The sequence below is a fragment of the Ischnura elegans genome, chromosome 3 (genome assembly GCF_921293095.1).
Source record: "Ischnura elegans chromosome 3, ioIscEleg1.1, whole genome shotgun sequence".
Classification (NCBI taxonomy): domain Eukaryota; kingdom Metazoa; phylum Arthropoda; class Insecta; order Odonata; family Coenagrionidae; genus Ischnura; species Ischnura elegans.
Genome location: NC_060248.1, coordinates 55,159,870 through 55,186,148, shown reverse-complemented (window position 1 = coordinate 55,186,148; position 26,279 = coordinate 55,159,870). Strand labels below are relative to the sequence as shown.

Sequence of the window (26,279 nt, the reverse complement as noted above, 5' to 3'; positions counted from 1 at the left end):
ATCGTAAAGTACAGAAGTGCAAAATCGTAAAATCCAAAAGTGCAAAGAAAACACCTGAACGTCTCTCTAATTTCACAGTGACCCAATACCCGCTTCGTATTACGCTTTCCAAAGAACATAGCTTCTTCTCTATCGAACATGTGAGAGTGGCGGATCTACTAAAGGTTTTGACCAGGAGATCGGACAAATAGGTGGGTCCTCTCCCGAAATTTATGGGTTTTCAAAACTCATAAACGTCGTGCCTATGCCAAAAACTTGTACCCAGTACTTGTAAAAAGTGATACAATTTGTGTATAGTCTGCAGTGGGTACTGTTGTACTCACGTGCCATCTCCAAAAGGTGCATTAGTAACCTTGAAAACTCGACAATCAAGTTTAATTACAATGTATGTTTAAAATTTAAAATAAATTTTGTTCCTAATTACGGTTACGTAATAAGATCATCTCTTCATAAAAAAATAATTCGCGATGTTTACATCGAAATTCACTTTCTTAATTTCTTAGGGCTATGAGAAAAATAACTGGAAGAAATAATTAAAAATAATAATTTTTTATTCATAGGGGCGCTTTCTTTGTAAATTGTAGGGAGCGCTCACAGGCATTCTTTGATACCTCACGCCTTTCACGCCTGTGCTGGTACAACCCAAAAATTTTGTTTTTATCTAGTGTAACTTTCTTCTCAACGTGTTCGTCTCGAAAATTCTCTAGGCCCCCATATGTAACGCCGCTGTCTTAATTTTTACTTACCAAGTTTATGATGGCAGTAATTTTAGACTCACTAGAATCAATGATAAGTTGATTTAAACTCGGAGCATTTTTACGGAAAATCAGCTGCCCCAACCAAACACGGTAGGTACTCGACTGAAACTCATTGTCGATATGATGGAAAAAATGATGCTTATTTATTTGAAACATTCTATCTTATCTCCGAATATATTAGCGGACCGGGGATGTTTGGCTTTCCTCCATACCGTCGTCTAGGGTGTGACGTGCTTTTTATCTCGCGTTGAAACCTTATGGCTTGAAATTGATTTTTTCTAATCTAGGAATCCTAAATCCTAGTTATAATCCCTGTCATAAATAGGGGGACGTTAAGAGTTTTTTGTCGTGGTGGAGAAGGGGTGTAGGACGCACAATATAGCTGCCGGCTTCGAAATTTTGCTTGACGGCCCCAAAAATCAATACATAACTAGCGTAAAAGTTATCACTTTACTCTCTAGGACTATGCTAATCACTACTATGTTATATTTGTTAGTTATGTAAACTGCTAATCCTCTCCAATTTCATGTTAGGGTCACGAAACTCGCCTTCCGTCGTGTACGCCGTATAGTGGGAACTGCCCTTATGAACGTTAATAAAGAAAGCCAAAAATAATAAATTCTTCTCGAGTAAGGTTTAGTCTAAAATTTTCAGAGTAGAATCCAATAATTACAGCACGAAACGTGATCAAGACATTAAAACACATTGACGTTTGAACATCCACATAATTAATGCTTTTCCATGTACTGATTACGTGATTTACGGCCTTGCAAATATCGTTGGCCACTCCCCCAGGAAGCAATTGGGGAAATGGGAACCCGTGGTTGAAGAGAAATTTCCAAGTCTGCTCGGCATCTTTCCTCCAAGGGAATTGAAGTTGTTCAAGGAAAATGCGCGGCTTTATCACGAATTTTCCGACCTTGAGGTTGAGCCCTGAGACAAAAGAAATCTTATTTCCTGAATTCTGGCTTGCCCGTCTCTGTGGATTTTTTCGGACATAGCGAGAGTGGCTATCATCTGATGGACGTGCCTATATCTGCTGGCGAAAGGGAATAGTCACTGAAAAAGACAGTTTTTAATGAGGATGTTCCACTGAGAAACGTATGGAAGGTTATTTTCAAGAAAATTCCAATATATCCTGTTATTATCACGAAAATTACAAAATATACTCTTGTGTTTGTATTTCATCGTCTAAATAGGAAAAATGGGTCTTTCCATGCTTAACAATTTGGAAATTACAGTTTTCGCAGAGGCTCTTCTATGGATTTCTTGATATAAAGCGTTGGAAAATTGTCTAATGCTACTGGAATATGAATATCAGTGCGACGAAAACTGATGGTTGGTTCGTTATGCCTCGAAAAGAATGGTAAAAATAAATCGTAAGCCCGCCACTAAACTCTATTTCCAGTTTTCAGCGAATAAGTGGACGTCAATTAAGTTTATGATGAACGGTACCGATCAATTTTGTGGCAGTATTTTGAGTCTCATTGTGCACAGAGCTTCGCAATTGATGGTTTTTAACAGTTCATTACAATTGAAGGTGAATCATCCCAATTACGCCCGTTAGCCGTAAAGGAGCGTGATTCCAAGCGCCTTGATGGTTAGGAAAAATAAAGTTACGTTTGAGAGGCCTGGTAGCGCTTCTAAGTCCAATTTAAATGTTGACTTTCATTTTAGGGCTCACTCATTCGTCTACAGACACTGGCAGAGCGGTGAGGTCATACAACAAGTAGGGCAGGTTCTAGACCTTTTTCTAGTGTAAGCGGACAATATTTCCTCCCCCTCCCCCAAGGCGAACAGCACCGTCCCCCCTCAAAAATAACCTGAGTGGTAATAGGGAGTCCCTCTGGATACATTTTAAAATAAATTCTAATAGTTTAGGCCCACATAGTTGTTGAAATTGAAATGTAAACCGATTGCAAAATTCCTGTTTAGCATGACTAAAAAGTCTAAAATAATATTAAAGTATAAAAATATAATTTTTATAAAAACCACGTTTTGTTGAAAAGAAAATAACTGCCTACGGCCGCTTAAATTATTGATCATTTAATCAAATCTTATTGATGAATAAGTAAAATAAGTTTTAGAAGAATATTTCAGGTATCAAAAACGAAAAACGTGGTGCGGGAGATTATGAAATCAATAATTGCTGGTCAACATACAAATTTGGGTGTACATCAAATTTGTCTCCTAGCGAAAGCGAATGTTATCTTATATGCCCCCTTTTGCTTGGCGCCTTACGCGGCCGCGTACTTTGCTTACTGCTTAAACCGGCCCTTACAACAAGGTTCATCCAACTTTTCTTCCATTGGTGGCATTCGCTTGGAATGGCCGAACTGCTTTTATTACTGGTTGCTATGAAACTGCGTAGTTATTCCTACGTCTCTGTACATTATTGCATGATTTCAGAGTTACCGTAGAAAAAATTTACCCTCGGAAAAGTTATCACGTATAACTATAATTTTAACGTACCCACAGTAGTGATGTGAGCCCGTTAGGTAGGAATATCAGTGGCTCGTGGTTTTTTAACCATGGATATTTGCTGATAGCCTGGGAAAATACCCGAATTGGGTAGATTTATCAGATACTTCATATGCCATTAGCACCTAACCGACTTCTGATCGAGATTTCACCTAACGTAAACATCACTTCAAATTTCCCATTAATTGCCTTCATGAAGACTTTTACCAACTTTATTTGAACTTAAAACTGTCATTCGCGATTGACTGACACCCTTTTTAAAGAACCAGGTATGCAACCCGTCATTCTTCACCTCTCGTCGCTACTTGAGGAGAGTTACAGTTCCGTGTTCTGGTTATGGTCATCTTGAACGTCATAACTACGCAAGTGTTTATGGATTTTAATTATTTAGCATCAGGCGCGTTTATCGGAGGGAGGAACCCAGACCCTCCTTCCGGAAATGGGATAAATATTCAGCAACAAATCTGTGTACCGCCTGTCACTTAGAGGTATCGTTGTGCTTCCTATCCTTCTCATTTTCTTACTCACTGTCTTACTTTGTTTATTGTTATAAATTTCTTTTATGGAATTTTATGATTCTTATTTTTTATTTCATAATTATTTTAAATAAAGATACAATGGGAGTGCTTTTTAGAATTACTTAACCTAAACTTGATTTAATATTGCCCACTTCCCCCAAGATATACTGTTTATATCATTCTTTACCTTAATTCATGGCTACGCACGAATTTTTACCTCGCTATGAGTAATATATTTTCAATAGGAGAGCAAGTACTCATTAGAGAATATAAAACGAAATAGCCAAGGCTGGGTTGCAGCTAGGAATTAAGTCTGCGGGGTTTTAGGTGAAACTAATACCGGAGGTGTCTTTGGGTATATAATACCCGCCAGGGTAGGCGGAAGATGCGAGATTAATAAAGTGCGGAACTTTAAAATAAATGGTTCAATATTGTGATTTTTACGGCTTTCTGAGGGATATTTTATTAATCCTTACACTATTCTATAAGTAATATTAATCCAATTAAGTAAAATGGATTAAACTTAAAAGTTCCTCTGAGCTCTGGGGGGTTTTATGCCCCTAAACACCCCCTTGCTGCGCCGCTGGCCCAAGGGGACATTGGGGGGCACTTCCCGTCCCGCTTAAAAATTAAGCTATTAATACGTTACATTCACAACCTGCTAAATAGGACCAGACAAAAGGTCTTCTGCCCCTTCCCTTCTCCTAAGTCTAGTAATGACTGAATCCTTGCTATGCCCATTAGAATATGCACGAACTTTTTCCCCAGCGATGCAGTCTAGGTAAATTTCGTTTGACCTGATTATCCTCTATTTTCGTCCTCCTGGCGTTTACTGCGAGACGGTTAGGAGCCGAGGAGTCTCATAGTGTACATACACTGAGCTTACACAATTTCCTTCATCCTTTATCTCCGACCGGACGTTCGGATAAAACCGGCACTCCCCTGTTAACACTCCTTACACCGTTCTGCAAATTCTCGAGAACACGCGAATAGCACGGATAACGAGTAGCAGGCTTCGAATGGCAGAGAATAGGAGCATAGGAGGCATTGCGCAGGATCTTACGCCTCCAGTCTCGACGTCTGGACTCTCTAGCGTCAAGAAAGACGTTCAACGAATCGCCGCTGAGGACATTTCGCAACGAGCAATGAGCTGGCGCGAAGATGATTTTACGCGGGAGCTAACAAAGCAGACCTCTATCATTTCTAGTTGTGATAATATTTACCGACTGCAGTATTTTTTTACGTGAGTATTTCAGAGAAATGTTTGTGAAGGCACTTGTGATCATCGAGTAAAATTTCCTTGCGGCTGATTTAAATCAAACCCTCATATTTTTGGTGACGTCTTTAATTGATTTCCTTTCCCGAGCTCAGAATCTTGGGGAAAGTTTGTGTATTTCAAAATGTTGAAGGTTAAACTAGACACGGTTTTTAAAGATAACTCGAAAGATTACCTTATTAAAAAGGTTTATAAAATCATCAGTAATTAATTATGAAAATGCGAGAGCGCATTTTCTATTCATCGATTATAAATTTCAACTAGACACGGTGAAATCTGATCATAGGCATGTACATAGATTTCCAAGTGAGGAGATACCTTCTTCAGCGCGTCCGCCTAAAAGTCCAGCAGCCGAAATATCTGTTTCAGTATTACTTACAATGACGCAGTCAGCATTTTACCCCGGCGCAAAATAAAAATTGCTCGCAGAAATTAATATATACCATAAATTTATATCCTAATCTCATATTTTTCCTGTAAAAAGGCACATGACGCTTTCGCGTCGCCTTCAGTTCCTGTCCGAATATGAAATACTTAGCTTCAAAACTCTTTCTTGAATATATTTGGAATTACATTTTAATCAACTCTTTCTCATTCAACTCTGTTCTCTCCTCTTTTCCGGTTATACATGATAGCGTATTTTGGTGTCGGCTGTTTAATGCTTTCTGTGTTCTACTGTATTTTTCTGATGTTACTTGCCACATAACATAAATAACTCCATTATCATCACTTAATGACATGGATCCGATTTGTGGTTTGCAATAAATTCGCAAGTCTGCACTGCACCAGTAACTTAATTACGAGCATGCGATTACATTAAATTCCAACGTGATCCTAAAAGAATCACGTGAAATGTTTAATTAAAGATTTGAATATCAGCGATTAGAGGAAAATGGATAAACATCAGCGCCATTCGGTAGCTTCCTTCATCATTTTGCTCGTGCCTGACGGTGAGAGAATTTATCAATGGGTGGAGACCAAGGGCGTGTTATATGATATCTAGCTGTGCAACCAGGTGTGCGACATGCGTCCACATTCTTTTGCCTACGGTGGGGACCCCCAAGAGTCTTTCTGCCAAATATATAGGCCATGGACTGGTTTCTTCAGAGACCGCATTCCGATATTCGCAATGAAAGTGATGAATGAATTCATTTGAATTCGCTGCAGTCATGAGAATACTGTCGTAGGCGCTCAGTATAAAAAATATACGGTAGAGAAACGTGATTTAGGCGTACCATATCTTAAATTCGTTTGAGTTGAGTTCGAGTAAAAGGAAACTGAGAATATAATATTCGGCATTCTGTATGATAAAAATGTAAGGTAGAAAAATTTTATTTGTGTGTACCAATACTAGGATAAGGTTAAACTATTCATCGAATGATTCGCCCAAATGTAACTCCATGATACCACGCATAAATGATTGTAATCAAAGTAAAGTTTTAGCGTGTGATTGCTGAATCAAGAAAGATGGAAGTGAAGTAATGAGCATGAAGTCATTTATATTCGTGCTGGATGGACGGTGTGTGTATGTTGGATTTGTTTGCTGTTGCACTTGAAGGAAAACCTTCGGCGACCACTTAACAAGTTGGTAGGAGCGCTCAATACCCGACTTCCGACGTGTGAATTTTAATGAATGGTGTTCTTTGTAAAGACTCCCTCGACTCCTAGCAATGGCAACATAGCACTTTCAATCTTAGCAGTTTGTGAAAGAATAAAATTGTACCAAAACACGGCATTCTCTGATATTTACGTCACAACTACGGTTATTATGATAATATGCGACTCGTCAAACTCGATGGTTGCTTGCACATTCTTACAGACTTGGCATCTTATTGCTTCAGGATCAAGTGATCTCGGCGGGCGCTAAAAAATATTGTATGAATTGGGTACGACTCATTACGAAATCACGGTACGGCGAAAGTTTTTGCGATGGATATTGAGAAACTTATGTCTCTGATGTATCGAAGTCGTTATACTATAATTGCAATGGATTATAAGAGTGTAGAAATTTGCTTAATCAAATTTGCATTTTTCTATGAATATTTTGGCTCATTCTAAATGAATAAATCTTTCAACCATAATATATAACCCATCGGTCCCATTTTCAATACGAATTTTTAACAGCCGTTTACATGAATGGGCTATTCATTCGTACGGAATATTGTGTTCGTTTGTCTTTAACTTATGACTTTTCAATACGTGTCAAATATTGTTTTTTTAAGGTAATTTCAATTACATTTGGGAATTATTGTATCGCAATTTTTAGATTTATTCCATGTCCTAAAATGGTTGCTCTGTTTTGTTAATAATATGAGCGAAAAAGTGAGTAAATATCAGCAATGTAACGTACGCCATTCGGTAGCTTCGTTCATCATTTTGCTCGTGCCGGGTGGGGAGAGACTTTATCAATGGGTGGAGACCTCACCTGGGATGCGTATACATCGGTTCGTAAATTAAAAAAAAAGAGCCGTGCAGTGAGTTGCGCTTTGGTTGATAAAATAATTGTGTCATTAAAACAATTGATGAGAATAACAATTATGTATGGTATAAAATTCAGAAAGCAAGCGTCCGCTTAAAATTCGAAATATGTTCGTTAACTAAATATCCTCATAATCAAGCCTGGCTGAAAGATACATGTGTCTTGTGTCTCTGAAATTTTTACATCAGGATGAATACTCGTATGTAATACGTGAGAAGTCAGAGAATTATGTCAGACTTCTGAAGTATGAATTCTAATGAATTTAGTTCTTTGTAAGCACTCCTTCGACTCCTAGCGATGACAACAATCAGGTTATATCTAAGCAGGTTATTTTAAGAAAGTCACGAAAAATCACAAATAAGTCTGGAAAATAATATTTGCTGTGAAAGCCAAATTTGATCTTCCCTGCTTACCAAATCTGTTGTGTAAATTTCCCATATTTCATTCGTACAGAATGTAGTGAACGTTTGTCTTAAAATGTATGACTTTCCAATTCGTGCCAAACATTTATTGCCAAACGTGCTTACCAATTCGTGCCAAACGACTTTATTCCTCGCATGTCATTCAAGTGATGCTAATAACTGTTAAAATAAAGTTTAATATCACGAATTTAATTTATTTGGCAAAAAATATAATTTTACTTTGAAGTGGACGCTGAATCGCATTTAGTATCTTGTGAAGGTGAATATTCTATAAAACACATCTTACCAAACAGTGCACAACATTCGGAAAATAGTCTGAAAAATTAGGGAATTTAGGTTTGATGTTTGAGTGGCCACTCTGTTCAGCCAAAGTAACTAATTAATAGTGAAAACGCTGGTTAATTTCCTTACCTTCTTCTACTATATCCGCTATTCTTTCTTCCCCCGTATGCTCCTGGGATCGCACCTTCTCGGCTGCAAACATGGAACAATGAGTGCATCAAGGCCGTTTTACACGGTACACGGAATTGCGCAGGTTAGAGCTGCATTAATTTCTAAAATGGCGTGGAATTGCGCGAATGCATGAACGAAATTAGAACAGGGGCTATTTTGCCGTCTCGCATCCACGCATTCTCGCATGTGTTCTAGCAATTCACCGCTTTACACGACGCAATTTTGATTGCGCCTTCACACGTACGTCAGACTGCGCAATTCCGTGTACCGGGTAAAACGGCCTTTAGAAACGCTAGTCTTACGGCAAAAACGCCGCGGAAGAACCTTAATAAAATAGGATATTACAAAATATAAGGTATAGGACTGTGTTCAAAGTTTTGTGAAAGCTGAGGAGTTGAAGACAACCACCCTTCAAATCAATATATTTTTTAAAACAACAAGCGAGTTTGTGATAATTAGAAGCACAGATTGTAATTTATAAGACATAGAGGAGAGTATTGATTGTCTTTGAAAAAGCATTTCACTCGACAGAATTTGAGTACTGACATGCCATTTGTTGGTGAAGCATGTCGGCAATCAACCATCAATCGAATCAGTATGACTTAAAAAGAGGTATTCGAAAAAAATTTCCTCCTTGAAAGAAGATTGCTAGCTTATTCATGGTTAAATAAAAACACAGTACTATTCCACAAAAATATAAGGTTGTGGAATAGTACTGTGTTTTTTATTTAACCATGAATATCTCATCGTTCCACCAAGTAACGCCTAAATCTGTTGATTTTATTGCTAGCTTATTTGTGTCATTTATTGGCGATTTGAAAATCCAGGTTGGATTTAATGGTATTGTGTTATCATGAGAGGTGTATCACAGAGAGCTGAGAATTGAACAATCTGAATTACTAGACGTTGACTTGGGTAACTGTGAGCGAGAGGTATCCCAACGGAAAAAAAACATCGCTCGAAAACATTTGATTTCAGGAGTAATTAATATAGACAGGAGAAAGAGGAAGGTGAGGCCTTTATTGCAAGGTAAAAAGTTTTGGAAAATATGGGATGGAAAATAGCGAAAAATCGGATTTTTTAAATAAATGACAGTCTTTTTCATCATATTCCTAAGTTCATGCGGAATATGCTAAATTTCTAGTAAAGCTCTAGGAGGACTCTACTTTTTTCTCAGCTGAAAGCGGAATTTCTAAGTGAGTGAATCGCTTTAAAGGCCCTCGAGGATTTGTACTACACGAGTGGTATAATTGTGACTTAAAAAGAGGACGGTAAGTGTGTGAGAAAATTACTGTGGTACCTCTCGCTCGCAATGACCGTTTTCTCTACCAAGAAGACACTTTTGTTAAGAAAAGATATGAAAACGCTGGTCTGCCTCCTTACCTTGTGCGGTTTCGTCTCCTTGACCTTTGGCTCCCTGTTTTTGATCCTTGGCCGTCTCTTTTTTACACTCGGCTGCCTTTGAGTGACGCTTGGCTGCTATTTTATGGGCATCGCCCATGTTCTTTTCCCATCTCGGTGTCAGACTCAACCTCCCAGCATCCCATAGTTTTATAAGCAACTGCATGTAATCGTTACGTTGACATCCCCCTACCCTCCTCCTCTCAACTTCATGTGCAACGGTCCTCCTGAAATATTCCCTGACTTCCTTCGGAACGAACGGTATTTTCAGTAGCTTGGCCAGCCAAGGAACCTGAAGAAAGATCAACTGAGACATGACCCTTTTCGGTGTCGGCTCCGTCAGTAGCCTCACCATGTGCTTCAATTCTGTGTCCGGATTGTTGATGGAATCGACGAGTTCTCCCAGAGCACATGTGGACATGGTCGTCGTGGTGTAGTTAGTGCAAAGCTCCATCAAATCAACTTCCCATTTTCCACCACCTTTCCTTGACTTTATGTCCAGGTAAGACTTGAGGATATCGTTCACCTCCGGGAAGAGTGCAGAAATTTCCCGAATGCTGTCCTTCGTAAATGCTTCCCCGAAACTGCCCCTCATCCTGCTCCATGGTTCGCCGCTGAGTGCGAAGAGGTGCCTTCCGAACATGGGGTCCACTTGTGTGTCACCCTTCACCTCGTTGGATGGGAAGTACTCGAAATCGGTGACAATCACCTTCTTGATGAGTAATGGGTCACGGAGAAGGATTGCTGGCTGCATGAACCGGTAGAATCCGACGTATCTCTTCCTCTGGTTATCTCTATAAATATCTGCGTACACCTCGCCAATGGATTTACGCACCAAAGCGGCATCGGCGATACTTCCGACGAGAGGCCGTACTGGAACGTATGGGATGCCATTCTGCCTCCATTCGATCAGAGAAGCGTATAAATACCTGTAGAGCACGTAGGTAAGTGGTATGACAGAGAGAGCCGTATATTCTGCCCAACCCCAATCCCACGATATTTCTGGAGGAAATGCGGACATCGCCAGCCTGTGGTATTTCGAATGATTTAAGCCTTCTTTCTCCCGAGTCTCTTGTCCGCCAGCCCTCGCTAATGAGTGTCTTGAACTTAGATTGCGCTCCAATAACTTCTTGCTGAAATAAATGAAGCCATTTGAAACTAACTCAAACTTTGTCATTTTCTGTGATAGCATGTGATCATTGACAATAGAGAATGTTTCTTTTACGGCCGGGTGCCAAAAGAAAACAATTATCAAATAACATTTGAGGCGACCCATAGCAACCAACCAAAAATGCCAACAACTTCGTCTACAGTTGCAAGAAATATGCAAGTCGTATATTTACTTTACCAAACACGTATGTAAACAAATGGAACTTAGATTTAATTTTAAAAAAGAGTGACATACGGGTGTATGCCGCGTGTCGTAATGGAGATTGCCCCGACGTTTCGCGACCGACTGCTGGTCACTTCTTTAAGGGAATGATGCTGGGATTTGTTTTTGCTACCTTATTTATTTCAGGTGGGAGTGGTGGGCGGAGGGAGTGAGGAAGATAACGAAATGTTGCGGATCCCCCTCCAGTCCCCACTCCTCACACCCTCCGCCCACCCCTCCCACCTGAAATAAATAAGGCAGCAAAAACAAATTCCAGCATCATTCCCTTGAAGAAGTGACCAGCAGTCGGTGTTTCACACAGGATTTCAGGATTTCGTGTTACACACATGTGCCACACGCATGCTACTCCAACGCGGTATCCTCAGTCAATCCGGGGTGGCGCCTAAGCGCAAGCAAGCGTCTTCCACTGTCCACCTTGATCTCACATTATTTTAATATGAAAAATATGGAAGAAACTTGTATCTGGTTTCATTTACCTAAATTTTAACTTTCGTCTCTTATTTGATGTTGATATTATTGAGATTTTGGATCTGAAGGCATATCAGAAACATACTAGACATCATGCAAACCGCAATGTTTATTTGTTCTACCATGAATGACAAATAATTGTTCGCTATCTTTTTAGTAACAGAAAAGTTGATCCAAATGTCAGAAAGAGACAAAAAATTCAACTCCACCAATATTTCTGCAGATTTATACCACCATAATGAAATTATGTCGAGAGTGAGGATGGATGCTTAGCTCGCTGAGTGTAAAAGAACCTATCATTTGCAAGAACCGGAAACAAAACTACACCAAAAACCACTCGTAGTTTCTGCATGAATGTAGAATGCATTTAGAAAGTTCATTCCTCTAAATTATTAACTTAAAGGCTATCAATTACCCGCTACTTGACTAAATTACACCGCACTTAATTTTTTATCTAACAGTAAATTTATGAATACAAAGACCCCAGTGTGTTATGTACCAAAGTATCGGTGAAATCTGACTTTTTTTCTGCCTCGACCTTGGAAACTTCACAATCGTTTCGTTCTTAGCCATCGGAGTAGCGTGCAGATGATGGCACGGTCGCATTGCATGCTTCATTTCCTTCCAATTCGCTTCCCTCCATGCGTTTATTTGTTTTATGATAGATGAGAGTGAGGTTATTACATTCTCTGGCGTTATCTTCTTCAGAGTATCCGCTAATTTCTGGGAACTGACATCTGTGGGTGTGGTGGAGAGAAAAAAACGTTTGAATGACTGGAATATTCCCTTCTTTCTCTGTTTGACTACTGTACATCGAAAGTATAAGAACGCTAAGAACTTTTTTTTAGCCTAAGATGTCCCTCTACTTGATGGGATAGTCTATTTTTCATGGATTTTCACATGACAAAAGTGCTTGAAGAGGAGTCTAAAGTTGATCGTTGTTTTGATCCTGTTATATTTGAAACCACCTCGAAGTTGCTGTTAAATTGTAAATTATGGGTGTACAAATACCGCGGAAACTTTATTTCGAAGATGCCCGGGGTTTGCATACATTTTGTCTTTATCATTGGGAACGATAGTTAAAATTCACTTTCCTTCCAAATACCTCATTCCGGCGTTTCTACCGTTGAATTTTTTTAACTGCCCAAAAGCAGAATGTGTGTAATCTTACTGCGACGGTTGATGCTAGGACGGAGAACTCTGCAAGTTAGTGTGTTATACCTGTTAGATTATCATATCTTTGTGCAGCCCTCGATATCGTTTTGGTATAATGTTGTGCATCCATTGCTGATATTCTGCTTGGGAGTTAATGGATATCAGGCGAAGTTAAATGTATTCAAATTATTTTTAATTATTAATTTATATTATATTTCACCTATCGCCTTCATTTACTGCCTATCAAACCAAAAATCCGTTTACAAAATTCTTCTATCGGATATTCCCGCCAAATATTCATTAGAATGAATTATAACAGAATTACTACGAATAAATTTTGCTCACAAGTGGAGATGGGGCAGAGATTTGAATATTCGATCGAATAATGTCGGTTCTATTGTTTCGGGAGTATCTCATCACTCAGGGGTGCTATAAAGGAAGTTGGGGGGGGGGGGTGGAGGATTGCGACGAATTTTGAGATAGTTTGGATTTTTACGCCGGCCATCATCATTCGCGTTTTGTGCTTAATTTCTTTTCCAATAAAGCTTCACATCCACTAAAATGTCAATACTCTCTTTTCTTGCTTATAATTCCCATGTAGAGAAACTCTAGTGAACAGTTTATCAAGGAAGTATCATTTTAGATGTTTTCCGCAGTCAAATTCGAGGATTTTTTTCGGTGAGACAAACTGAAATATTCACAAATATTTCGTGTTTTCTCTCTCATATTCACTAAAGTGAAAAGTTTAGATTGGTTTACCGTAGTATATATCGTTTTTAAAATCCATGGCATACTTTATAGAAATTTCTCCACCTATATTCTTTCACTGCTGTTATTGGGGTTTCAATGAAGCGTTCAAAAGTGTGCTGGCATGAGTTCAATATGTGTTGAAAAATAAATCCAGACAAACAGCTGTTACGGGGTGTGGTTGCTCACACCCAATGTACGGCATTGTTTTGCTTCGTTGTAAATTCGTGAAATGGAAATCATCCCGTTCAAAGCCAGAGGAAGGCTGCTGCATGCATTTAAAGCGAAATGAGCATTAGGGAATTAGAAATTCAAGTCTATAAGCGCCAAGTTTAGGCCACAACTTTTTTTCTCTTAAAAGTTCTATTACCAATCCTTCTCGGTGGTTGATTTTGCCTCATGTTTTCATTGGACTACGCAGAATAAATTATATGTTTAAGTAAGTGAGCTGAGTATGCAATTGAAATGTCCCAAAAATAGGCTATAAGGTGAACTAGACGAATATTGCTTCTTACACGTTTACTGACGCAGTTTGTACGTGTACGACGATAAGAACTGCGTATCGTAATTATGAAGACTTATTAGACGTTTACACTAGTTATTTTTAACAAATGGCCTTTCACTATCATACAGACGATTTTAAAAATAATTCTTCGTATTAGTTATCATACATAGTTATGGTTAAGAAATGGTTCACCAAATTCATATAAAATGGCATTAATAAATCCACTTTTTTGGCTTGATTAAAAATTTTTATGTCACCGGTCGCGAATGAGGAATATTTTAAACAATTGCATAGGTGCTTCGGAAAAAAACACTTAAAAACACCTTGTTTCAAACAAGTTATAGTTGCCGCCCACATTTCATGAGTTGGTGACACCATGAGAGTCCAGGTTCATTTGCTTGTCCAGGGAGGATATTCCATTGATGAAAGGAATGGCTAACAATAGTACACAAAAACGAACTCCAAGAAGCTGACAAACAGTTGATAAGCTGTGATCCTCGCAGCGTGAGTTCGTGTCATCATCAACTTGCTGGTGAAGTAGGCATCGGATCGAAAATAAAATTAAAAAATATGGGTCTCACTAATTTACTTCTATAAATTTATAATAAAATAAAACTTAGTTGAACGAGTCAATTAAGCCGGAAAATTGTAGAAATTATTATAATTTTAGTTGTTAAGAGAACATTTTTTTCTGTAATGAACTCTTCGCAATTACGGGAGTGAATATCTCACTCAAATGTTTTGAGAAAGATAACTGTATTACAAGTCTAAGGAACATTATATCACATGCTTGACCTCACGTGAGATCTACACTTTTAGTGATTTAACAGTCAAATATATTAAAGAGTCTCCAACCAGTGGCGCAGCGAGGAGGGGGTTTTGGGGGATAAAACCTCCCCCAGAGCTCACAGAAATTTTTAGGGTGCATCTATTTTACTTAATTGAATTAATATTACTTATATAATAGTGTAAGGATTAATAAAATATCCCTCAGAAGGCCGTAAAACTAACCATTTAAAACCATTTATCTTAATTATTTTCTGGTGGAGGGCCTCCGCACCTCGCTCATCCTGGCGGGTATGCCATCCCCCCAGTATTAGTTGCGCCTGAAACCCCCTCTAGCCTTCATTCCTAGCTGCGCCCCTGTCTCCAACTACCTCTCAATCTCTTATTCATTTCATTACGCATTCAGTTCCAAGAAGCAAGTGTTTACCAAGAGCCAACCCATTCACCTATCTCGTTTCATTGGTTCTTCAGGCATTAGGAGTCATCTATGGCCCATGCATATTTATGAACGCTCACTTTAGTGCACTCTTTTAGTAGTATATCCGTACGCCAAACGAGTTTTCTCCGAGATGAAATATGTTCATCATGAATATCTAGGCAGAATACGGAGGAGGAGCCTCTCGAAACAAACTCTTGAAATAACAGGTCAAGTGCCTTTTGTTTCCTCTCGCCAGTGGTGATGAAACAATTCATCAATTTAACATGAACCATTTATCATCACCTTTTTTCGTGGTGATAGCTTGGTTTAAAATGTGAAGCCCATAGGCTGAGCGAAGTGAAGATCGAAAAAGGAAATGTACCATTAAGAGTTCGTAGAAGAGATATTTTCTAAATACCTCGAAAGTTAAAAATTATTTTTTTCAGGCACGTCCCTTCCTTGATGGAATTTGTGAAACTCACCTATATCGAAAATAGTATCTATGCAGATGAGATATAGAGATCTAATTTATAATTACTGCGCCGTAGAGAAGACAAACGTGTGGGGCGAAGTCCAGGGCATTGCAGCCGCCTGTAAACAATGATAGACTGAAAATGGATGATTTATAGATAAAGAATTAAGTGGGAAGATCGGGACACGAACCAGAACTCAGAGCTAAGGAAAGCTATTCAAATCTCATTATTACTCAATAATGCAAATTCATTTGTAAAGACTGCGCATGACGAGGAGTGTGCGTAGGCGCTGTGATGTGTAAGTCGCTGGAAAGGAAGTACCGTGGAAGAGTTACGGGAGGGAAATCTCCAAGTCGATGATAGCTGCTGACGACGTGGTCTACCAATTAATAAAAAATTACGAAAGTCACGAAAATAATATTTGATTGCAGGTGTAAACCTGAATTAGTGATGGAACTATTACAGCTTCACGTTTTCTCCAATTTATTACGTTTAATCGCACGATTCCGAATCAGAGGAGGGCATCGAAATCTTTGTTTGTGGTAATTAAGTGTAGGAATATCAGTTTCGTCCAACCTGCCTTACGATTCTCACGTTAACTTGTAGATTATTCAACGCTGTATAATAAAGCGAAATATTAATTATCAGCTGATTTTGGTTGCATCGGGTAGGAAATAATGAAATATTTTCGATAGGAATTTGCACAAAATCCAAGTAGACCAGTTACAGACGAAGCCAATTTGAGTGAAATTCGTCGTCATTTTTTTTTTAATCGCAGTTAAATCTAGATCCATCATGTCGCAGAGGGCGCACGAGAAAAATAAGTGAAGGCCTTTTCTTAATTAGTTTGGCTCTATCGGAGAATTCTTCTTTTGTGAGGATCAGAGAGAAAAATTCATGAGTTTTGTTTGGAGAAAAATTTAGGTACATACATTTGTTAGCATGGGCATTTTCCGTCTTCTCGTACCTAGGACACATTTTCAGATTTTTCTCTGGAATTTTGCCTTCTGTTTCGATCCTCAAACTTTTAGCGTGTAGTCTTTTTGCCTTTCTATTTGAAGAACCTTCATCTTTTGAGACCACATTTATCAATGTGTAACAAAAGTATTCCCTAATGTATTGTCCATGTGGCTTAAAATATAATATATCGTATTAATAAAAAATGAAAAAAAACTTCAGTGAGGTGTGTGTGAATCCGTCAGTCGTCAATCAGCATTGATAGAGTGATTTTTAGGAAACTTTAAATTGTGAATACATAAGTATTATTTTAATTAACTAAAATATACACATCTAGAGCTTAATAACCACTACAGAAAAATTGTGCGAGGATAAAATTGGACATTTTCGTGCAATTCAAATGTTGCTGCATTTTCTTGCGGTTTAAATGTTACCGAACTCTGATCAGTTTACTCTTATGGTCAACAACGAAATATTAAAGCAGAAGCAGATGCTTGAGCCTAGTGATTGAGTAATGTATTTTTATCACAAGTTTAGACATAAAGTTTTCCCCTTCTTTTTCAGTAATAATCGGTAACTTGCGCAGTCTCATATGAATAGCTGGATAGAACGCTTGCTATAGTAGAGAGCTAATTTGAATATTTTCTCTCACATCTCGCTTATTGAAAGCGCATTTAACGTTAAGAACGATTTGCCTGCTTGTAAAAAAATCTGTAAAATAACAAAATTAATAGTAAACTGTTATATTTAATATTTTTCAAAAAAGGTACTGAATATAGGTAATTCTCTGGGGACATATTAAGCAATGAGAGGATAGTCGATAGGATCATAATCTTCGCAAAAAAAAACGTGACCGATTCCAATGGAATTCAACTCATTCAGATTCATTTTGATTAAAATTTCTTCACTGAATTTTATGGCTTATACGTACACCTTCTGGTCGATCTCATTGTATGTTACATTAAAAAGTTAAATTGAATTTTCAGTCCCGCAAATGCACAAGGGAAACTTGCATAACGATATCTCGACCCGAATTCGCGCATGATCTTCGGGCTAAATGGCAATTTTGGTCCGTCATATCAGCATAAAAAAGTCAATATTGAAGGAAGATACGCTTGAATGACCGTCTTCCTGGTTGCATCAGCAAAAGTTACTATTACTCATGTAAACCAAAGTGTGTTTTCGTAATTGATGACAATAATTTCGGAGTATCCATGTACGCGTTGCTTCATTTTTATCATATCTACGTCTTGAATAAGTCACTATCTCAATTTCGGAAATTTTGTGCTTCGCGGATGCGCTAATTGCGTTGACGAGAAATGAACTAGATTTGTGTGAATCTTCTTCCTCGTCTTCGCCGGATGTAGTGCGTTTGATAAGATTTTCAATCACTCTCGTATTTGAACAACTGATAAACTTAAATAAAATTACTTTCTTAACATTGATTCCAGAAATCTTTATTGAGTCTCAGATCAAAAACCAATTCAGTAGGTAGAACTTATCTCTGTTTTACTTGATAGTGATACAAGCAATTAACAGATACTCAACAAGTATTCGGAGATTTAGATAAGGAGAACTGTAAGAAGCAAATTGTGGAATGAAATTTCGGGCTTTCTCTTACTCACTTATTTTAAAAACCTTGTCGAAATTAATGTATTGCATACTGACATTTAAAATTGTAATAACTATTCATCTTCCATAAGATCCTCTAAGCTAGCCAAGAAATATTAACAAAGTACTAACAGCATCCAGTATCTTGTTTGGTTTCTATTTCTGCCTCGTTTTTATCGGTTTTGTGATTGGTATTAAAATGTACATCGCTCATACTATAGTATGTTATCACCACGCGAAAATTCTTTGGCTAAATCATTCAGTAGTTTCTTCAATGTTGGTACTTCCCTGATATGAAGCTAGAAAGGAATGATCGTAAGAAGTAGTGATTCTTTTTATTGTGCCCTCTTACTTGGGCTCCTCTTATTGACTTATCTGCAGTCATTTTCGTCGAATTTCCTCCTGAAAATTACGCAGCATCTTGGTTTGACCCTTCCGAATTACATTCCCAACTCATTATTCTCCAATTTCTCTCGCTTTCACTCTATGCCAATTGGAAGTATCAAATCCCTCCAATGTCCTATTTTTTCGTGGCCCACTCCATAGGAATGTCAAAATCGACGTCTTAAAAAAATAATAATAATTTTCTTCGAGACTCAGAAGATCGATTTGTGACAGCTTCAACGGTTTTCTGACCCAGTTCATAAAATTTTCATCGTTCCCTCCATTGGTCGCCTTAGCAAAAAATGAAATCACGACCATAATCTCAGAGAGTGTGGTACTGATGCATTAATCGAATGAAATCAACTATTTTAAGGCATTTTTTGGAGAATGCAACCGACGCCTGACACCATCAAATCTTGTTTTTTCCGTAATGAGGTACGGATAGGTAAGGGTGGTGTAAAGAAATTCGGCGTCGACATTACCCTACTTTTGACGAAAGACACCAAAAGTTTAACGTCCTATCCGTCGGAAGGAATGATGCACCAGTGGCCACAATGTAAATTCCAGCGAGGATTGGGAAACCTCTGTAAAATTTCTGCCTACGCCGGGATTTGAACCCGTGTAACCTGAGAAACCAACGCTCTAGCCACCGCACCAGCCCGATTCCCATATTTATACTTTATAACTCTTTGCCTTCGTGGTAATAGCTGTGGAGCCAGTGGCTTAGCCAGGAATTTCGTTCGGGGCGGGGGTCCAAAACCAGGGGGGAAAATTTTGAAAAACAGAGCACTGAGTAGAGGGTTTTAAACTAATTTTAACACTTTTCATAATCGAAAAAACTTCATTTGTCAAAGAAACATTTTGTAAATTCATAATTTTTCAATATTTTGTTTTCTTTTATGAAGGAAAACGATGTGTTTTTATGTTTCGGGGAGGAGGGAGTCCGGACCCCTCCCCCCTTGGCTACGCTACTGTGTGGAGCAGTTTTTGCCTGGGCCATTAAGATCCGTAAAACATCACTACAGGCTTTTTCATAATTATAACTTGTCGCTTTTGGAAACAAATAATATATTTTATAACAATTTGGTAAAATATTATTTAAAGAAGAGTGAAATAATTTTTCCAAATTCTTAGCCAATGTTTTTGCGTTATGATTGAAAATTAAGCACTGCTTTTTTCACTTCGCGGCGGTAGGTGTAACTTCGGTCACGAATAACTCGATTGTCGTCTCGTATTCAGCAAAACTTTCCATAAAAGAAATAAGAATTTGTAAATAATATTTATCCATTTCATAAAACATGTTTAAAATAAAAATGTCCATGCTTCGTTAGTTTAAAACGATTATCAATACTAATTTTTTCCCGAAACAAGAGAGTCCATCAGTAGCCACCGGGTGGCTACGGTCCATCGCCACGTGGTTGGAACGATTTTTGTAATTATTCCTTGAAATACGTATACGTCATTCCACGTATTTATCTCGGAATACGTAAAATGATTAATGCTAGATTTATTAAATTGACAAAACGTCAACGTGCCAACTCAGCGCTTTGCTGGCGGAAAAAAGTCTTTCCTGCTCGTGTCAAACGAAGAGAAAGCCCTCCCGGCCCTCCGCACAGTTGTAGTACATATGATGTGATGTCTGGTTTTTTTCCCGGCGAACAATGGCAGTGAAGATTTCTGGGGTTTCATACCGCATCCAATGATTCCTAAATCCCTGAGGACGATAAGCGAGTTGCACATCGAAACGTCGGAAGAAGATACTGAGGACCTTACACGGTGGAAAACCCGAAAAATCTTCTCTGCATACGTTGATAATTTCCATTTCGTTTGACCGGAGTTCACAAAGTAACGCCAGCCACCTTCAAGGCTATTTGAAGTTCAATATTAAGGTAGATACACTGGCGTGGTGAGATTTCGAGGGTGACGTTATACGGTATGAAGTGTGGAGACTTGAAAAAAATAAATGAGAATGCGTTCCGGATATGATCATGTAGAATTATGGAGACGATATAATTGAGGAAAAGGAACGCGGTTGCTCACAGAGAGCGTAAAAAAAATTTGGGGATTGGAGGAGGTATTTGGACATTATAGTTGAGGCTAATTTCCCAGATGACTAATAATATTTTATTGAAAACAAGGGTTCTGGAAATTTCAAATGGCCATGAAAATGACAGAAAAGTAACTTCGACCGAGGGAAATTTCTCCGCATTTTTAGTTCTTATGGGGATATTTACTGACCTGAGTATCAACTTCTCCACTATCGGGGGTCGATAATTTAAATATTTAATGGAATTTCCTAATATATTAATGCACACTCAAAGAATGATTAAGATAATAATTCAAGGGGCGATAATCCTAGTTATTACAGTAATCCAAGTTAGTACAGGTTACAAGTAATTTTCTTTCTAAACGAAGCTAAGTGCAGAAATTGATAAAAGAAATATGCAAAATCTTGGTAGCCAAGAGATGTTAGTGTCTGTTCTGTGCTGACATCGAGTGGAAAATCAAATGCACTAGTAAATATCTATTTGATCTAGTTTGTTTTATTTCGTACCTCTGTTTCAAAAAATAAATCACTCGCACCCCTTGGCTTCTCACCCTCACAATTTAGTTTAACGTGCCAATGAATTCAATCATCATTAGTGTTCTTTTCGATGATCGAAGAAAACATTTCCCTGCGTCATCATTTGAAAATACTGTCACTAAATGCAGTAGAAAATGGTTTGTCACTACGTTGAGGTACTAGCTTTTGATAACGTAAACAGTATCTTTTAATAAGGGAGGTTTTTAAGGAATATAATTATAAGGTCAAAATAACGGAAAGTACAATTTACGTTGAAAAGGTGTTTACGTATTTTGCCATCGTTTGTTAAATCATATGTATCTGTATGCGGCCCAAATTGTCAAATGTATTCAAAATACTCTGGATGTGAACTTTCACGACTGCGTGAAGTCTTTTTTTTCTTTCTTCATCTATGGCAAACACTTGAAAAAAAAATGAGAAACCGGAGATATTTATCTCAAATATCTTCAGTATAAATAAGAAAAATTACTAGTTATGTAGTTACGTACTACCAGATGCATTTCTGACAGAAAAAGTATTATCAACGCATGATCGTAAAATTTTCATCTCGTATCATTATCTCAGGACATTATTTTCAAGCAAATAAAAAATTGGTAGCCTGAGACTACGGCATAATATTTTATCGAACTTACTATTTTGCGAGAATGTAAAGAGAAGGCTGGCGTTATACGGTGTGAAGTGTGGAGACTTGAAAAAAATAAATGAGAATGCGTTCCGGATATGATCATGTAGAATTATGGAGACGATATAATTGAGGAAAAGGAACGCGGTTGCTCACAGAGAGCGCAAAAAAATTTTGGGGATTGGAGGAGGTATTTGGACATTATAGTTGAGGCTAATTTCCCAGATGACTAATAATATTTTATTAGTTGAGAGAACATTGACGATCAAATTGAGAAACCAGTACCTCAGCAATGAGTTCCTCTATTGCGTAATGATAAATGAAAAATAAAACTAACTTTTGAAGACGACTACTTTAAAACTCCGGACCATAAAGGCATACTATTTTGTTTTTCATTTTAGGGTCTGGTCTGTTTCGTTGAAATTCGAAGCCCATGAAATGAGGGCCACTTGACTATAAGGACAAATGATGCAATATGCACGTTAAGCATTGATCGATTTACTTAATAGCTTGATATTTGAACATCGCAAAGTTTCCTGAAGCTCGAAAAAAAATATTTCAGTTGCAGTTCACCCGAATAATCTTTTTGAGTTTCGCGCGTAAGAATAGGCAACGCAGCACCTGTTTACTCAGGCATATTTTCATAACATCCGTATATAATTCATGCTAAACACAAATCGTGTAATTGTGGATCATAGAAAAATTACAAATAAATCAAAAAGTGTTTGAATCAGTTTAATTTTTTCTTTCGGTGTACACTGTAGGACTAGATAATGTTTAAAAAATATCCTTAATCAACTGCAAAATATGTTCTATATTCTAAAATATGCCAAAGCCATTTTATTAATTGCTATTAACTTTTCAACTTATTGTGGAAGATGAATAATGCAAACTTTGTAGTTTTCCCAAGGTTGAGTTACTAAGTTCATGAAGTTGACAAAACGGCTAATCTTACGATGCGCGGATTCATTTAATGCATTAGCGTGTCTACATTTTTGAATTTTTCATGAAACAAAAATAAAACTCAAAAGTTAAAATAAAATTTTCTTTAAATTCAGTGTATTCATTATTTTAGCATGCATACGAGGCCAGACATAAATTTGCACATTAAAGCGGCACATCATTTTGTCGCCGACAGTAATCCGGGACTTTCCCACGTGACACGTTTTTCTTGGGGTGAAATAAAATTCGATTATTCCAAAAAGTATTTAATTTGTACCACCTGATGATTAAACAGATCATCGAGAGTGGAAGAGTAAAGCATCTTCGAAAAAATATGTTTGGAATGTTCCGTAATGAATGATTCGTGGGTAGGACGAAGTGGGAGGAAAGTGTCGCCAAAACCAAACGCGGCGATTTCCCGCGGACCGGCCTCGGTGGCTTGCGAAAAGGGCAAGAGGCGACGACGCCCACGTCTTATTTGACAAAAGAACGGAAAAAATCGCACGCGCGCAGTAAATTGACCTGAAAAAGCGATCGTGAAAATGCAGTGATATATTTTTCATCCATAGTTTTCATGGTGGCTATTTTAGATTAATGACATTCTACTAGTTTCTGGAATGTTCATATTATGTCGCTTCTCCAAAAAAAGATGTCTATGTATGTACATTGTAATCAAGAAAATGAGTATCAATACTATACGCATGAATTGAACTTTAAAATTAATGTTACCACAAAGTGCATTCCATGGCTCCTTAGCCGCTTCCAATCTAATCATTCCAGATATACATGTGAGAAACGTGTATGCAAATTAGTTATCGTCGAATCAGAGAATCATCACCAACAAATTAAATATGCGCAGAATGAATAAAAAATTTGGATTCCAGACTTCCTTAAGATGTTTTCCCGGCATTTTTCCTGGATCATCTGACTTTTTATCTAGCTATTATTACAATCTCAATTTACACTAGTGAACGGAACGCCGTAGAATGCGATTTCTACTGCGTTCGCGTTTTTCAACTCCCGGCGACGCGCGGACATCCATGCCGTCCTGGTGGTCCGTACAGCGCTAAATCGTTTCTGACGACGGAAAATTGGTAATGTACTGAAGAATACGAGGGGCTCTGTGGAGGACTGTATGCTAGAGAAGGAGATAGTGAATAATCGTAAGAGAGCAATTACGCGAGGAATGTAATGGCGGGAAAACTGAAGGATAAGTCCCTTGAAGAAGACCAAGAGAGACAATGTACCAAGATATGTAAGTACCTACTTGGGACAGATTAGGAAGCGCACGAAGAAGAAGAATACCAGGGATTCGAAGGAACTAGCAAGGGAAAGTAAGAAATAGTTAACCAACCTTAGGATTGCTTTGCAGCCGGTTCAAAATTGATATACCGGTTGCAGCATTGTAAAGATATTAAGCCTCGCGAAATATGTTTCAGTGAATGAAAGAGAGCCTCCGGAAAAAAATTACTATGAGGCATCAAAAATTGCTGAAACGCATTAACTTAGATAACCAATCTTAGGGTTGCATTGTCATGGAATACAAAAAGTTGACTACCATGATTTAAGAAGCGCAAAATACAGATTGAATAATACAGATTCACGGAGTGAATTTCGAGAGATTTACGGTCTTTATCTGGACCGATTCGGTGGCTCGGCTGTAAATTTTAAATTAATCATCGGTGTCCACGGGTAACACCCCAGGTCTATCAATTAGCTTTGATCTTCCTCGCAAATCAAGTGTACAAGAGAGGAATTTGCAAGAAAAAGACAAATTGCGCTTTCATTAGCCTATCAGTTAATCGTCTTTGCCTTCATTCCTGCGTCTCCAGTCTTAATACCTGATTGCTTCTATCCTTCCCTTTCGAGCACTGGTAACTGACAACGACGCAATTTTGGGTTATTGGTCAGTCCTGTCTTTTTTCGCCTCCCAGACAGTTTATAAGGATCGTAACGAGCTGCAGAATTTCCGAACAAGTATGTAAAAATGTTCCAAAACTTTCCGCTTTTGACTGACCACTTGCCATGCATGAGCCACTATTACATGCACCTTATTGGTGAATGGTATCCGTGTAAAGGCTTGCGGGGTTGTTTTAATTGAAAGTCTTTAGTTAGTCGCATTTTTTTTCAAAATTCCACTCTCGGATTGAGATTGTAATCCAAAAAACGAACTATGGGATTTGAAATGCTTTGCATTTAACCACCACAAATCTCCTGCTCGCTCGCAGATGCACCGTTAACTGCAAGTTTAGCTGCCTTGTAAAAATACTAAGCATCACGAAATATTTCTCAGTGGAGTATATTAGACCCTCTAGACTCTAGAATTTACACTGCAGCAGAAAAAATTGTGGAAACGTATGTCTACTCCTCTCCGCTCGCATGTTCTAATGGTGCCAAACTTATCTGGCGGTCATGCTACTACGGTCGAAGTACCATGACTACGGTCAGTGGCGGATCTATTCGGGAGTTAAGGGGGTATAGCCCCTTCCTTGGGTATCCAATTTACACGAGATAGAATGGTAATTTTTTCCGACCCCCACTTAGCCCCCCCTTGTCCCTATCCTGGATCCGCGACTGACCACGGTACTAGGTTTATCCGGGTAGAAAAATTCTTAAATTAAATTTCAGATCACCAAAAAATTGAAAACATTTGCCTCTATTTATTAAACTTTGTACTCTGTTTTCCTTTCGATTCGAATCGTACAGTACTAAATTGTGGTAAAAAATTATACATAACCTGTCTACCTACCTCTTTTGAGACACCGTATTACCTACATCGTGAAAAATGCCTAATTTTGAATATCATTGAATGCTATTGACAAAGTAAAATATTTACACCATTTGATGCGAAAAACTGATCTATGGTAGGCATAAATCGTAGTGGCATACCGGGTATGTCCATGCATCTTAATTATTTAATCTGTCTTTTGCGCTTCTTAAATTTTGGAGCTCGGTTTTTTTTAGATCATAGGAACACAATCCTAGGATTGGTGTACGTAACCCTCTATTTATTCCGCTCCCAAGCTAGTTCCCTTATGTTCTTCTGCTCGTGGTGGGTACATGCAGATTCTCGGACGTACCTTGGCTATATGCTCAAGTGAATCAAGCTCAGGGACGAACGGCTATCAAGTCACACAGGCGTGGGAAGCGTTTTCTCCGGGAGTGCGAGCTTGGCTCAATGAAGCGTGCTCTCTCGCCGATGGGCAGGGCATGACTGCCGCGATGCTGGAGCGTTGCTTCCTTCTGTCAGTCTACGGGGAGGGGAGAGGCTCCGCTATCTGGGGAAGGGGCAGGTAGGCAGTTCGTGCAGACGATGGAAACCTACAAACATCCGTCGGTCCGGAAGCGATGTAATTTCATTCATTTCGAGACGAAATCGCCTTGCCGCCTCAATCTAAGCACTCGATAATGGTGTCTACATTCCCCTCGAGGACTATTTTATAGCG

General features: G+C 38.4%; 1 protein-coding gene across 4 annotated transcripts in view; it reads right to left on the bottom strand.

Annotated features, from left to right (window-relative positions):
* The window catches only part of LOC124155810 (probable cytochrome P450 6a13), a 34,963-nt gene extending 8,920 nt beyond the window's left edge, over positions 1 to 26,043 (bottom strand). Inside the window, exons 1-3 of one of the 4 annotated variants that reach the window (XM_046529933.1) lie at positions 25,914 to 26,043; positions 9,771 to 10,921; positions 8,346 to 8,408 (exon numbers count right to left, since the gene is read on the bottom strand). In XM_046529933.1, the coding sequence (XP_046385889.1) occupies positions 8,346 to 8,408; positions 9,771 to 10,809 (1,102 nt within the window). In that variant the 5' untranslated portion in view covers positions 10,810 to 10,921; positions 25,914 to 26,043. Of the gene's footprint in view, positions 1 to 8,345; positions 8,409 to 9,770; positions 11,062 to 11,193; positions 11,222 to 25,913 lie in introns of those variants that run through there. The other 3 variants (XM_046529935.1, XM_046529931.1, XM_046529932.1) reach the window with 3 other exon arrangements.
* Between the last annotated feature and the right edge of the window lie 236 nt (positions 26,044 to 26,279).